The sequence below is a fragment of the Dermacentor andersoni genome, chromosome 5, assembly GCF_023375885.2.
Source record: "Dermacentor andersoni chromosome 5, qqDerAnde1_hic_scaffold, whole genome shotgun sequence".
In the NCBI taxonomy this organism is placed as follows: Eukaryota; Metazoa; Arthropoda; class Arachnida; order Ixodida; family Ixodidae; genus Dermacentor; species Dermacentor andersoni.
The window spans coordinates 146,484,925-146,497,152 of record NC_092818.1 but is presented as its reverse complement, the minus strand read 5'-3'; the positions used below and the strand labels follow the sequence as shown (position 1 = coordinate 146,497,152).

General features: G+C 44.9%; 1 protein-coding gene across 2 annotated transcripts in view; it reads left to right on the top strand.

Moving 5' to 3' along the window:
* The window catches only part of Cul1 (cullin 1), a 55,566-nt gene extending 46,311 nt beyond the window's left edge, over window positions 1–9,255 (top strand). For both annotated transcript variants that reach the window (XM_050178887.2, XM_055071129.2), the window contains exons 17-20: window positions 1,797–1,889; window positions 5,151–5,393; window positions 5,660–5,773; window positions 7,701–9,255. In XM_050178887.2, the coding sequence (XP_050034844.1) occupies window positions 1,797–1,889; window positions 5,151–5,393; window positions 5,660–5,773; window positions 7,701–7,781 (531 nt within the window). In that variant the 3' untranslated portion in view covers window positions 7,782–9,255. The remainder of the gene's footprint in view (window positions 1–1,796; window positions 1,890–5,150; window positions 5,394–5,659; window positions 5,774–7,700) is intronic.
* The last annotated feature ends 2,973 nt before the right edge of the window (window positions 9,256–12,228 follow it).

Sequence of the window (12,228 nt, the reverse complement as noted above, 5' to 3'; positions counted from 1 at the left end):
GTCAGATAATGAAGGGTCGTCGTCCACTTCGACATTGTCGTTCCACATTGGTGAGGTGCCACGGTGGCAACAATATCGCTATCCGAGAACTCCGGGGATGTAACGTCACTGTCGACGCCTCGATAACATAAACACGACACACCGTAGCAAAGACAGTTGAAAACTCGGATAACACCACGACCTTTGTGCAAACACACTGGCAGAATGAAGGGGAAAAAACAGTGCTTCTGTGCAGTTATACTTGAATTAGATTGGATTCGACGGTGACAGCGAATTGGCACCCCTACCCGCATTTTTTTTTCATTACCGGAAGCCAATCTTAGCTATACTTTTGTGCACAGCAATCGGCAACAACTGTACGAGCAGGAAATGCATCATCATGGGCATGCTTTAAAGGGACCCTGAAACGATTTTGACGATTTGGTACAAACGTACTGAGTCGTTTGAGTAGGTTCTCCTGATCATTAATTGACATATCTAAGTGCTCTGCGTAAAGCATGTAATTTATTATAAGATTTAAAAATGTACATCGCTGCCGATAGTAGCACACTGCTCGGTGGAATTTTCAGCCGCCCCTACCCATATGACATAAATCACCCAATTGACATCAGTAGGGCGAGCTGATTGGCTGCCCAGGGTGCATCATCAATAATTTTTCCACCTTTATGGTGAACTAGCAGATCATAAAAGCATGTGCTAAACTGTTGCTCTATCAGTAAATGTGTATTGCCCAGAAACACTGTACATATTTGAGCAATTACAGTCAAACCTCGACATATTGAACACAGATATATCGAATTATTACGTATATCGAACACTTTCTATATCACCTGGAAAATCGCATGCATTTCAAATTTTTTATCTCGAACGGGGTCGGACGTAAAATGGACATATCGAACTCTGCTACCCCAGAATACGTGTGCTCTGTTCACAGGCGGCAAGCTTTCCCGCAACACTCTCAGATAGCGGTGGCGCGTGATAGGCGTTCCCGACTGCAGCGTACTATAGCTGCACACATCTATTGCGCCGAGGGCGCCATTTGAACGTAGCATCTTTTGCACGCGACGTTTTGGCTAGTTCGACAACATAAATGACGCATTGCATTTGCCGCAATGACTCCTCCATGGTGCCGCGCCTCACTAGGAATGGCAGTTTGCTTCCAGAAAGACGTGCGATAGCGTGCATTCACTGGGCTCACTCATAGACGCCATGAGAGACGCCACCTAATACTTTGTTATTGAGTGTTTCAAGATGCTTTGATTGACAGACGTGGAGATCGCAGCAGAAGTGGCGGGCAAACAAAGACGCTGTTGAGGTTGATCCCGCAAGCGCTGGTGTTGCCCGCTCCCAACTTCAACTGAGGCTGTAGCTGCTTAGGCCCTTCTACGCCGCTGCTGCGGCGCTATAGAAGGCACCTGCCTATTGCTTGTACATCATTTAGACTATGTTGAGGACGCCATGGTTAAGCACGTGGCTCCCGATAAAAAGCAGGCTACACTGTTGCGGTACTTTCAGCCAAAGAAATAAGTACTTTGTATGAAGCTTCAAGTGAGTATTTACTGTGCCATGATTGGTTCATTGATTCATTTGTACAAGTTTTTGCGCATTTTTGATGTGATTTTATATATCGAATTCTGGCTATATCGAGCTATTTCGCGATCACCGCGCTGTTCAATATATCAAGGTTCAACTGTATTTTAGTTTGTGACTGATCATTTGGAAATGTTAGTTGAGCTACCCTGCTGCCTAGCCTTTTATCTTTGGAGCACGTAGTAATGGGTTTGTTTCACTCGCAGGCATCCACCTTCCAGATGGCTGTTCTGTTGCAGTACAACATTGAGGTGTCTTATACAGTACAACAGCTTCAAGAAGGAACTGGCATCAAAATGGTTGGACATACCACATAACATCCTTTCTTTCTACTTAGTGCTTGAGTTTTGTGTTTAAACCTGCTTATTGTCATTGTGGTGATTCATTACTGTTAACACTTCAGAGGAATACTGAGGAGAAAATAGGAACAACAGCTCTTGTGGCAGCATCTGGTTGATGGCTGTGTTTAAATCAGTTTATGCTAGAACATCCTTCTGCTGTGTGCCACTTTTTTATTATGAAAAGTACAGTGTTGAAGGATTGCTTCACTGCAGAAACTTTCATGCCAGCAGATAAGAATATGCAGCCACAGATTACAATAAGAGGGCCACCTGGTATGCTAGAGCATGGCATTCCAAATTTTCTTAGCAGTGCTAGTGTGTGTGGCGCTGCCACCACATTGCACTGAAACGGTAATGCTGGGCTTTTGTTTACCAGATGAAATTGTTATGTTCCTCAGGAAAATACGAGAATGATCGAGGATGCTCGTCTGCTTTCGCGCAGAAACCCGCGCGGATACTATTTTTCGTAGTCCTTCCAGGTGCTTAGCAGCTCACATGCTGTCTGCAGTGACCCAACAAAATTTTTCCAACACAGCGAGGGGCTCCGCGGCTTCCTTCACAGTGCGAGGGGGCCGAGGCTGCTCCTCTCGCGGCTCCTCTTCCTCCTCAGAATCTTTGTTGTGCAGCACATCCCCGACAATTTTTTCATCAGTAAGAGAGCCGGCTGTAACAACGCCATCATCAATGCCGACGTAATCAGCGAGTGTTACCACATCTGGCAGAACTCTTTCGAAATCCTCGCAGTCATCTCCATTGTCGTCTAGCGACACATCGGCCACTGCATCATCGCCAAGCTCACACACAATGAAGCCACTGTGTCTAAAACAGTTGGCGACGACGTGCGCGGGCATGTTGTGCCAAATGTAGGCAAGAATGTTGACCGCGCTCAAAAGATTCACGTCGTACTGCTTGCTGACTTCATGGCACAGGAGCATACGTTCCAGCACGCGCCTGCGATATTTGGTCTTGACATACTGAATTATGCCTTGGTCCATCGGTTGGAGGGCCAATGTTGTGTTCGGCGGCAAGAAAACAACTTCTATGTTGTCCAGTCCGGTGACGCTTATGCGCACTACAATTGTCCAGCACCATTAACACTTTGCGGTTCTTTGCGGAAAACTGTCGGTCTAACTTCTGCATCCAGACTGGAAAAATTTCCGACGTCATCCAGGCCTTTTTATTCGCTCGGTATTCCACCGGAAGAGCAGGCATGTTCTTAAAGCACCGTGGCTTTTGTGCCTTTTGTGCCTTTCCAATGACGACAAGCGGCAAGCGCTCTGTTCCTGTCATGTTGGCGGCTAAAAGAATTGTGACTCATTTCTTGCATCTTTTGGCACCGATGCACGTATCTCCTTTCATGGTCAGTCTTGTCTGGCAAAGCCTTCAAGAAAAGTGCTGTTTGATCAGCATTAAATATATCATTTGGATCGTAGGCGGCGATGTGTTTGAGCAGCTGAGCGTTCTTCCAGTTGTTGGCAACGTCTTCATTGACAGCACCTCTTTCACCGCACACAGTCTTAAAAACGAAGCCATGTCGCTCTCTGAGGCGCGCACACCACCCTTCCGATGCTTTGAATGCATCGACATGCATTATCAGTGCAAACCTCTCTGCTTGCGCCATGATGAGGGGTCCACTCAATGGCAGGCTTGCATTGCGCGAGTCTACCACCCACCGAAGCAAAGCATCTTCCATCTCTGGATGAGCTGCTGTTCGTAGATGCTTTCGTGACGCTCGGAACTTCTCGCTTTCGAACGCTTGAAGAATCTGTTCTTCATTTTTCACATGCGTGCTCAAGGTACTTTTCACGTCGTACTTCTTCATGGCTTCTTGTCGAAAGAGCCCATCCTTCAGGGTCCACAAAATTTCAACCTTGGTAGCCAAGTCCTTGGCCTCGTATTTCGGCCGCTTTGCCGGCGTTGCCATCGGCTGAGAATGCAGTGACACGGGTGCACAGCATAAAAGCACCAATAAAGTTCAATAACTGAGCTGCGCTAAATCCAGCAGTCCTCGGCAAAACAGCGTGCAAGGATGTAACGCACCGACAGCAACAAAGCGACAAATGGCCCCGTTGATAACGCCGACAGGTGCAAAAACAAGAAAAAGCACCCTACCAGCCACAAGTCGAGCCAATTGGATTGGATTGGCCAAGTTTATTACTTGATGTCAATGGCGATGCTGCGTTTGGGTATCACTTTTGTGCCGCGTTTGCCACATTTTGGTTTTCGAGCCTCTGTGGCTGCCCGAAATCGTCCGAATTATTCGAGGTGGGCTGGAATCCGTCTGAATTAACGAGAGTTTCGTCTCATAGACTCCTATATATAATTGTAGGGACCAGGTGCGAAGGTCGAATTATCTGATTTTCCAAATTAACAGAAGTCGAATTAACGAGCTTTCACTGTATATTCCAATTGGGCATTGCTGGTGGGAATCGCTGCTCGACTCACGTTGAAGCAGAGCAACCAGGGCGCATGCCCATAGCATAATCACACTGTGTATGTGAGTGCACACAACAGTACTCGATAGTTGTGTGCCTGTCGGAAACTCACAGTAATCCCACGTCGTATCACCAACAAGGGGCAATTGGTTTGCGCCACTCTTGAAGCAAAAATGCGCAGGCATGGCAGCTTCATTCGTATATGGCGACATTGTTTGTGTATACCAGTGCCCGCCTGTGAAGAGATGTAATTGCACCCCTGTGAGCAGTAAACAATTGAGCATCTAGTGGCGACACTTTGAGAGATTAGAAGCCAGGCAGTAATCAGTTTTTTTGAAAGCATCTAATAGAAACAACCCGCAAGACAAAACCAAAACAAACCGCCGTGTGCCTACGCCGATGCGCGAGTGGTTGCTGAAACGGCAGAGTAAAGAAGCTGAGGGATGTGAGCCAAGAGTCTATAGAGCGAGGAAAAAAAATTCATTGTATCCACACAGAGTGGCAGCACTTGCTAAGCAACAGAGTTGAAAAATCGGCACGTCTTTCTAGCATACAGGCGGCAGCAGAAGTTAATGTTTTTGACCTTCATAGGGTTAATGTGATGCAATTCTACTGTATCCATTTAATGGCAGCTATTAAAGTGCAGTGTGTTGATGCCCAGTCCATGAAGTTGTACAAGATCTTCGAATTAGGCCAGTTTCTAAATACCGCCATCACCAAGGCTTAGTATATATCTACATGTGAGGAGTTTGTTGATCACCTGTAACGAATTTTGCTTTCGCAGGACATACTGCAGCAGGTGCTGCAGATTCTGCTCAAGTCAAAGCTGCTTGTGTGCTCGGAGGATGAGGACTCCTCGCAGGGGGGAAACTTTGAATTGCGGCCCGATTCAGTCGTGTCCCTATATGAGGACTACAAGAACAAGAAGTTGCGCGTCAACATCAACGTCCCCATGAAGGCTGAGATGAAGGTAGAGCAGGAGACCACTCACAAGAACATTGAAGAGGACAGGAAGATCCTCATTCAGGCATGTGGCTTGGGACTGCATTTAGAGCATAGCCAAAGGGAGTATAGCTGAACATTGGTTACTGTGTTGAAAAGTTAAAACGCTATAAAACATTAGCTATCGTACAGTAGTGCCCCTGTGATGTCTTTGATGGGACCATTGAGATAGTAAAACTCCAAAATGAATGAAGGCACAGATTGATATGCCTTTAAGATGTCTTCTTTTTTTATCGAGCTTGATTTTTACAAGCTTTGACAACTGGTTGTGCATTGTGTTTTGTGTTCCAGGCCGCTATTGTGCGTATCATGAAGATGCGCAAGACATTGAAACACCAGCAGCTCTTGGCAGAAGTCCTGAATCAGCTGTCCTCGAGGTTTAAACCCAGGGTGCCTGTAATTAAAGTGAGTACTTGGAGCCTGTTTCTCTACATTGCCATAAAATTTCAAGCAGGTGTTGCCGCTTCACACTCATTCAAGCCGAATCTGCATGATGCTAAGGGTGTGTTTGTTTAAAGGGCCCCTCACCAGGTCTCGCCATTTTGAGCTGACGAGCGGAGCGCATACAATGCGTGCTATCGATTGTGTTTGCAAAGAATTACATCGCTACGCACCACGGAAAGGTCTGAAATTTCAATCCAAACACCATTTTCCCTTTCCCTCATGGCGGCCGCGCTCCAAGCCGGACGGTGACGTAGTCGCGTTCCTGTGCCTATGTAGTCGTGTCCACAGTGTAATGTCGCTCATGGTTCCACGTGACTTCGAGAATTATTCAAGGCAACATCTGTTATTTGTGTGATCTGTTGCTTGAATTGACGAATTGAAGTTCGCGTCGAAGCAAGAGAGATGTACTTCCGCTTCGCCTGCATGTTCCCACGGTCGTGCAGTCACGTGCACAGGTACCGAAACTATGCGATTTTCAACAGTGTTCCAGCACGTGATCATGCTCTGCAGTCTACTTGTTCTGCCTCGGTATTCGTGTAGCACTGAATTACAGTAGAACCTCGCTCTTAGACTAAATATTGCACTACAAAAATAATTGCATGTTTGAAATCAGCACATCAGAATACACAAGCTGAGAAAGTTTCATAAAGATCTGCTCAGAAATAAGAAAGTATGTTTGTGAAGCAGTGTCTACTCTTAATGGGGGATGAAGGGACTGAGGCTAACTTGCATATGTTTTGGTACAGAACACTGAAATTTGGTATTTACATTGAAAAATGGTATTAGAAGCCTAAATGTAAATTTTCAAATTACACAAGGGGTTCATATTGCTTGCTGATAAAAAGCCTTGCATGGCAGTGAAACATTCCTAGAATGCTTGGTTCACTTTTAATACATGCACAGATGTGCAGTTCAAGGCAAGGCAGTGCTAAAATTCTAAAGATACCATGCAATGTTGAACATCGCATGCGCACTGTCAATAGTGCAACACAGTGTGATATCAAAATAATAAAATAATAAGAAAATGTCTAAATTAATAAATTTGAGACTGTCTTGCCTTCATGCCTGTATTCAGTCTGAGATACGTGTCGGGCACCCATGTTAGCTACAAACAGTAAACCGTGGACATTACTTCATGTCATTCGCATTCCGAAAGCTGTGAGTGTGCCCTCTTCATTAATGGTGACACTTCTGGTCTCGGAACAATGTATAGGCTGCACGGAGCTGCGGTGGCACGGAAAGGCATGGGAACGTGCGCCTTTCCCACTTCGTCTGCGGTCTCCGAAGAAAATGGTAGCTGCGATACGTAGTGGATGGCGTGACCACACGGCACACTAGTTGCCATTGCCGACACAGTACAGGTCTGCATGACTCATTAAAAAAATTTACCACTTTGATGTGACACAATCCGGTCATCGACTCGCCTGATGCTTACGATAACTGCCTACTCTTCATTGCCGTAGAAGGCAGAGGGGCTTGTGCTTTCCTTTCTAAAAGCAGGTCTGCTTCTGAATTTTTTTGTTTCTTGGAAGTGAGCATCAATTCACTGCTTACGAATGCGATGTGATAGTGGCGCCATCAATGCAGCTTTCGAAGTAAGCCTAGCAGACGTTCATTCCATGACCAGCGCCAGGGTATTCATTGCTGTAGCAACACCCAATTGTAATGCATGTCCGAGCAACATAATGTTGTGCTGTTTTTCTGGCTACGGTCACGAACCACTTTGAAATTCAATGTTTGTTTTCTCAAACTTCATGGTCTGTAAAATTTTGCTGTTGAGTGTACATCCTGTTCCTACAGTCTGGTAAAGGATGCATTACAAGCATTTGTCTATGTTCACGTGCAATTCCTAACCAGCTTTTTCTGCATTCTCCTTGTTCTCTGACAGAAATGCATAGACATTCTAATAGAAAAGGAGTACCTGCAGAGAGCAGACGGTCAGAAGGACACTTACACCTACCTTGCATGAGGCGCCAAGTCTGGCTGGATGGAGAGAGGCAGGTTCCTTAAGAGCCAGGAGACAGCACATAAAACAACAGCAACCACCAGACGTGCACGCAAGCGAGGCAGTGAGAAAGGCCCGCAAGGAAATTGCTGCCACCAACAACTCCTCTTGTAGATGTGCTGTACTGACAAAGAAAAAGCAAGGTTTGGGGGGTGACAAACAGGTGCTGTGTGCTGGCTCGCCTTCAGAAAGACCTCGCTGCATTCCCAGTCGTCATGGAGAGAATGGTGTAGATCCTGCCAAGTTTTGATTTTCTTCACGCCTGCCTCCTCCCTCACCCACTGTTAGCTGCAACCACCACAACTGGAAGAAGAATGTCTGATGCCTCCGGGACCTGCTGACCTCCTCCCAACAAACTTGCCTGCATCTTAAAAGTGACTCGACGTTGCACTGTTATGTGCTGCTGGAGACGACGGACCGTGGTGGATGCTGTAACGTGCTGCCGCTTGTTCCCTTCTCCCTTCTAGAGAATGGCGGAGGGGACTTCAAATAGCATGGGAGAAAGAGAAAACAAAATGGGAAATGAAGAGCCTCTGTTGTGACTTTGTAGCACGTGCTGTTGGTTGCCACTGTACGTCACTAGTAAGCAAAGGTGTGCGTGAAGTGTGCGTTGCGTTGCCAGTGTGGTGTGGCGGCGCCCTAGGAACATTTTTCTTTGCCCGTTGGCATTTGTTGCAGCAGGCACATACCCCCCCTTCTATTGTGCATAGGCCTGATGACAACCTGGAACTTGGAAACAAAACAGTGTGCAGTGCTATGTTCTTTTCCTATTGCGCAGAACCCGCATTTTAATTTTTTTTTTACATGTCTTTATTCCTTCTTTTTTTTCTAGCCCCGTCCCCTCCCTTGTCATCGTGTTTTGTTTCCGTGCCTGTGTCTCATGACATCACTCTGCAGGGTCTTTGTCCTATACGTGTCGCCTCTGTATCACTACACCTTTTTGTAGGGCCACTATCTCATGGGTCTTAACTGTAATCCCCTCCAGTCCTTTTTCAGTGAACAGCATAAGCACAAAACAACAAAAAGGAAAGCATGTTACAGGGGTTTTGATATCAATTTCTCTTGTGATAGCGGCAACAGTTTCGTTGTTGCACTCATTGTAGGCACCGCAGTGTGCTTAGAGGTGCACTTTTGATTCTTTTATTGTTGATTTGTTAGTTCGCTTACCCTCGCCCCTCTTTCTTTCTCCTCCTTTTGGAGGTGCGTATAGGAGGCACTGTTGCTGCTTTCAGGGGTGTCGTCGCGTAGTTCAGTTTGCTCGTGGCTTGGGAGAATGACTGTTTTCCTAATTTTGTTGATGTGCTCCTCCATCAAAAGGGTAAGGTACCCCCATTTCACGCAAGGCAACAGCCGCTTCCCCGGGAAATGCTGACCGCGTTGTGTACAAGAGTGCTGAAATTTGGATACTGAGGAGCAATAAAAAACACTGTGCACAGAATGTGTCATGTTGGTACTCCATTTTGTTTTTCACAAACCTTTTTATATTATCTAAAGTTGGTCAAACGGTAGGGTGCAAATATTTGAAACTTTCGAATAACAAATTGCATTGTCCTATTTGATTAGGTTTCTTTAATTAAATGGTCATTATTTGTAAATATAAATACAGTAGAGTATGTTAATTTGACTCAGGCTAATTCTATTTGTCAATTTGATGCTGGTCAAAAGTACTGATGTATTTCTATGGGCCCAAACTTTAATTATTTGAATTCTAATATTGTCTTTTGCCAGATAATTCGGACCAGCAGCCAGAACGCATGCGCCTGACCACTAGGTGACCCCAACATTAATGGCGGCATCTGTGTCTGTGGAGCTTAGTGGACAGTGGATGCATTGAACTCTTGTATCTCTCAAAAACTCCTGCTTTTGGCCTGCCCTTCGAAGATTTTCAAGCAATAACCTTAGCCCACACTGTCTGATTATGGCATTTGCCTGATTCTCACTCGCACTTCTTTTTTCAACCCCTAATATTACAGATGTAAAGCAGCAAAGCTGACCTAGGAAACCTGCGGTCTCTGCACAATTTTTCTTGCGAAAAAATTGGATGCGCATTAGATTTCTACTTTGTTCAGGAGGTGTTATGTCACTTCTACATTTCTTTAATTGAATACATAGGAAATGGGAGCACGTTCGATTTAGAGGTGTGTTAGAATCTGGCAAATACTGCCAAATGAATCAGCACTGCGTGTTGGCATTTTTTCTGCACCATGTTTAATTCGACCCGCCAGATAATTTGTTTAATTACGTCAGTCCCATCAGGGTCAAGTTAGCGGAAGTTGACTGCATTTTTCAAATATCTTTAGAATATTTCAAACCGATAATCATGCATTAAAAAACATTGGAGCATGAGTGTGATAAATTTCATCTATGTGTGGCCACAGTACACACAAAACAGTTATGTACTAGAGCATGTTACGTCTCGGGGAGCCACATTAATTGCGTTCAACTGCATTCATTTGCACTCTCTGAACAGTCCCGAGTGTACGAACGAGTTCCCACTGCCGAATTTGTACCTTTAATAGACAGTGGTTCATGACATGCACTAGAATGACAGAACTCTGAGAAGTACGAGGATGTGAAAAGTCGTTTCATAATAGTGGTGAAAACAGTTTTTCATTATTCAAAGGCTAAAAAAGTGATTTGCTTCTGGTGCTATTCAATTTGGTCTAAAAAAATTTAATTTTTTCTCTTCTACTAAATGCGTATGACTGCAACAGTAAATCGGTTTTCATTAGTAAAGTATTCAACGTTTACTTTAGTGGCATTATTGGGGTAAAATATTGCTTGGTTCCTAGCAGAAGGAATATTGAAGTCATGCTGCACTTTGAATTTTGCACCCAGTGTACTGCTCTGATGAGTCATTGTGGTGTTCGATGTATTTTTGTATGGTGGACCTTTCCAAGCATATAAAAACAGCAACTGTTCCAAAATTACTAATTCTTGCATCTTTGTTGAAGCTACCTGTGCCGAGCTACAGTTGAGAAGAAAGACGGCAGATATTCAGTATAGCATTTTGACTGTTTCTCTAGGTGCACAGGACATGGCTACAGCCATGCTTTATGCATCAAGACTTTAGTAGAGCATTCTGCATGGTGCAATGCCAGACGATGTGGCACCATCAGGTATGTAAAATCAAAGTCCGTTGAAGGCAACAGCGGTGTCTTTTGTTTAGACTTGGCGGTATCAAAACGGACTTTTGGTCTGAATAATGACAAAACGGCACTTTGTCATAAGAGAGAGACGAGACTAAGTGAAAGCTGATTTTACCATTTGTTTTGCTGTCGTGGATAAGAGCAAGTAGCAAGATGCTGCATGACAACCCAAGCGGGGGGGGGGGGGGGGGAAGGGGGGGGGAGTAGCAAGATCTCTGCAGGCAGCCTCGCTGCCACCATGTAATAATGCTAGCCACACAAAGTGTCCTATACTACCAAGTTGAAGAAAAGTTTGCTTGCGTATGAAACCCACAAAGTGGCTCGTAGCATTCTGCACACACGAATTTTGGACCCACCATTTTAAAAACGTGTGCAAAAGCTTTCCATCATCATCCTATTATGACCGCTGCAGGACGAAGGCCTCTCCCAACAATCTTGAATTACTCCTGTCTTGTGCTAGCTGATTCCAACGTGCACCTGCAAATTTCCCAATTTCATAATCCCACCTAATTGCATATATGCAGAAGTTTTCCATATGCTATGCTAAAACTGTCTATTGCCAGGGGTGTATTAATTTGGCATAAAGTGCTGGTGCCGTTAAGTGCAGAACCCAGGTTCGTGGTACAATATTTAACTAGACTGGATTTGCGCTGACTGCTTTAGCCTTGATAGGAATTGTTTCTATGTGTTACTCTGCAGTGAGTTCTAGTACAGTAAATACTCCTCATGATGAAATATTTTAATCTACATCTCTTCAGTCAAAGCCTGATGAGGTCCCGTTTGTAGTGCGCCCATTTAATACTGTATTATTCGAAGTGGAGTGGCACCAGACTTCACTTTGCACGAAGATGGAAATCGCCCCGAGAAATCTCGGTGCAACATACATGGTGACCATTTGCTTTTCTTTATTAACCTGGACAGGAAAGGAGCCTTGTGAAGACTATACCACCACATTGCGGCAAGTTCTTGGGAATGTGGCTTTATCACACAATCATGGCTTACACATGCAGCTGTTGGTAGGCAGCATCAGAATCTTGCTGCCATCGTGTTCCTGCGAAATGCAGCTCTGTTTCATTGTACTAATCATGGTCAAATAAGTGCGAACAAGAAATCATAAAGTAGGACTCGTCTGCGAAATAATCATGTCAAAGTGCGATATCCTACCAGCAATGACGGTGCAGGCCTTGAACTATGTATACAAGCCTGAAACTTGTCGACGCTATGCGAAGGCATAAAAGTGGGAAAGAAATAGCGCATTCTAG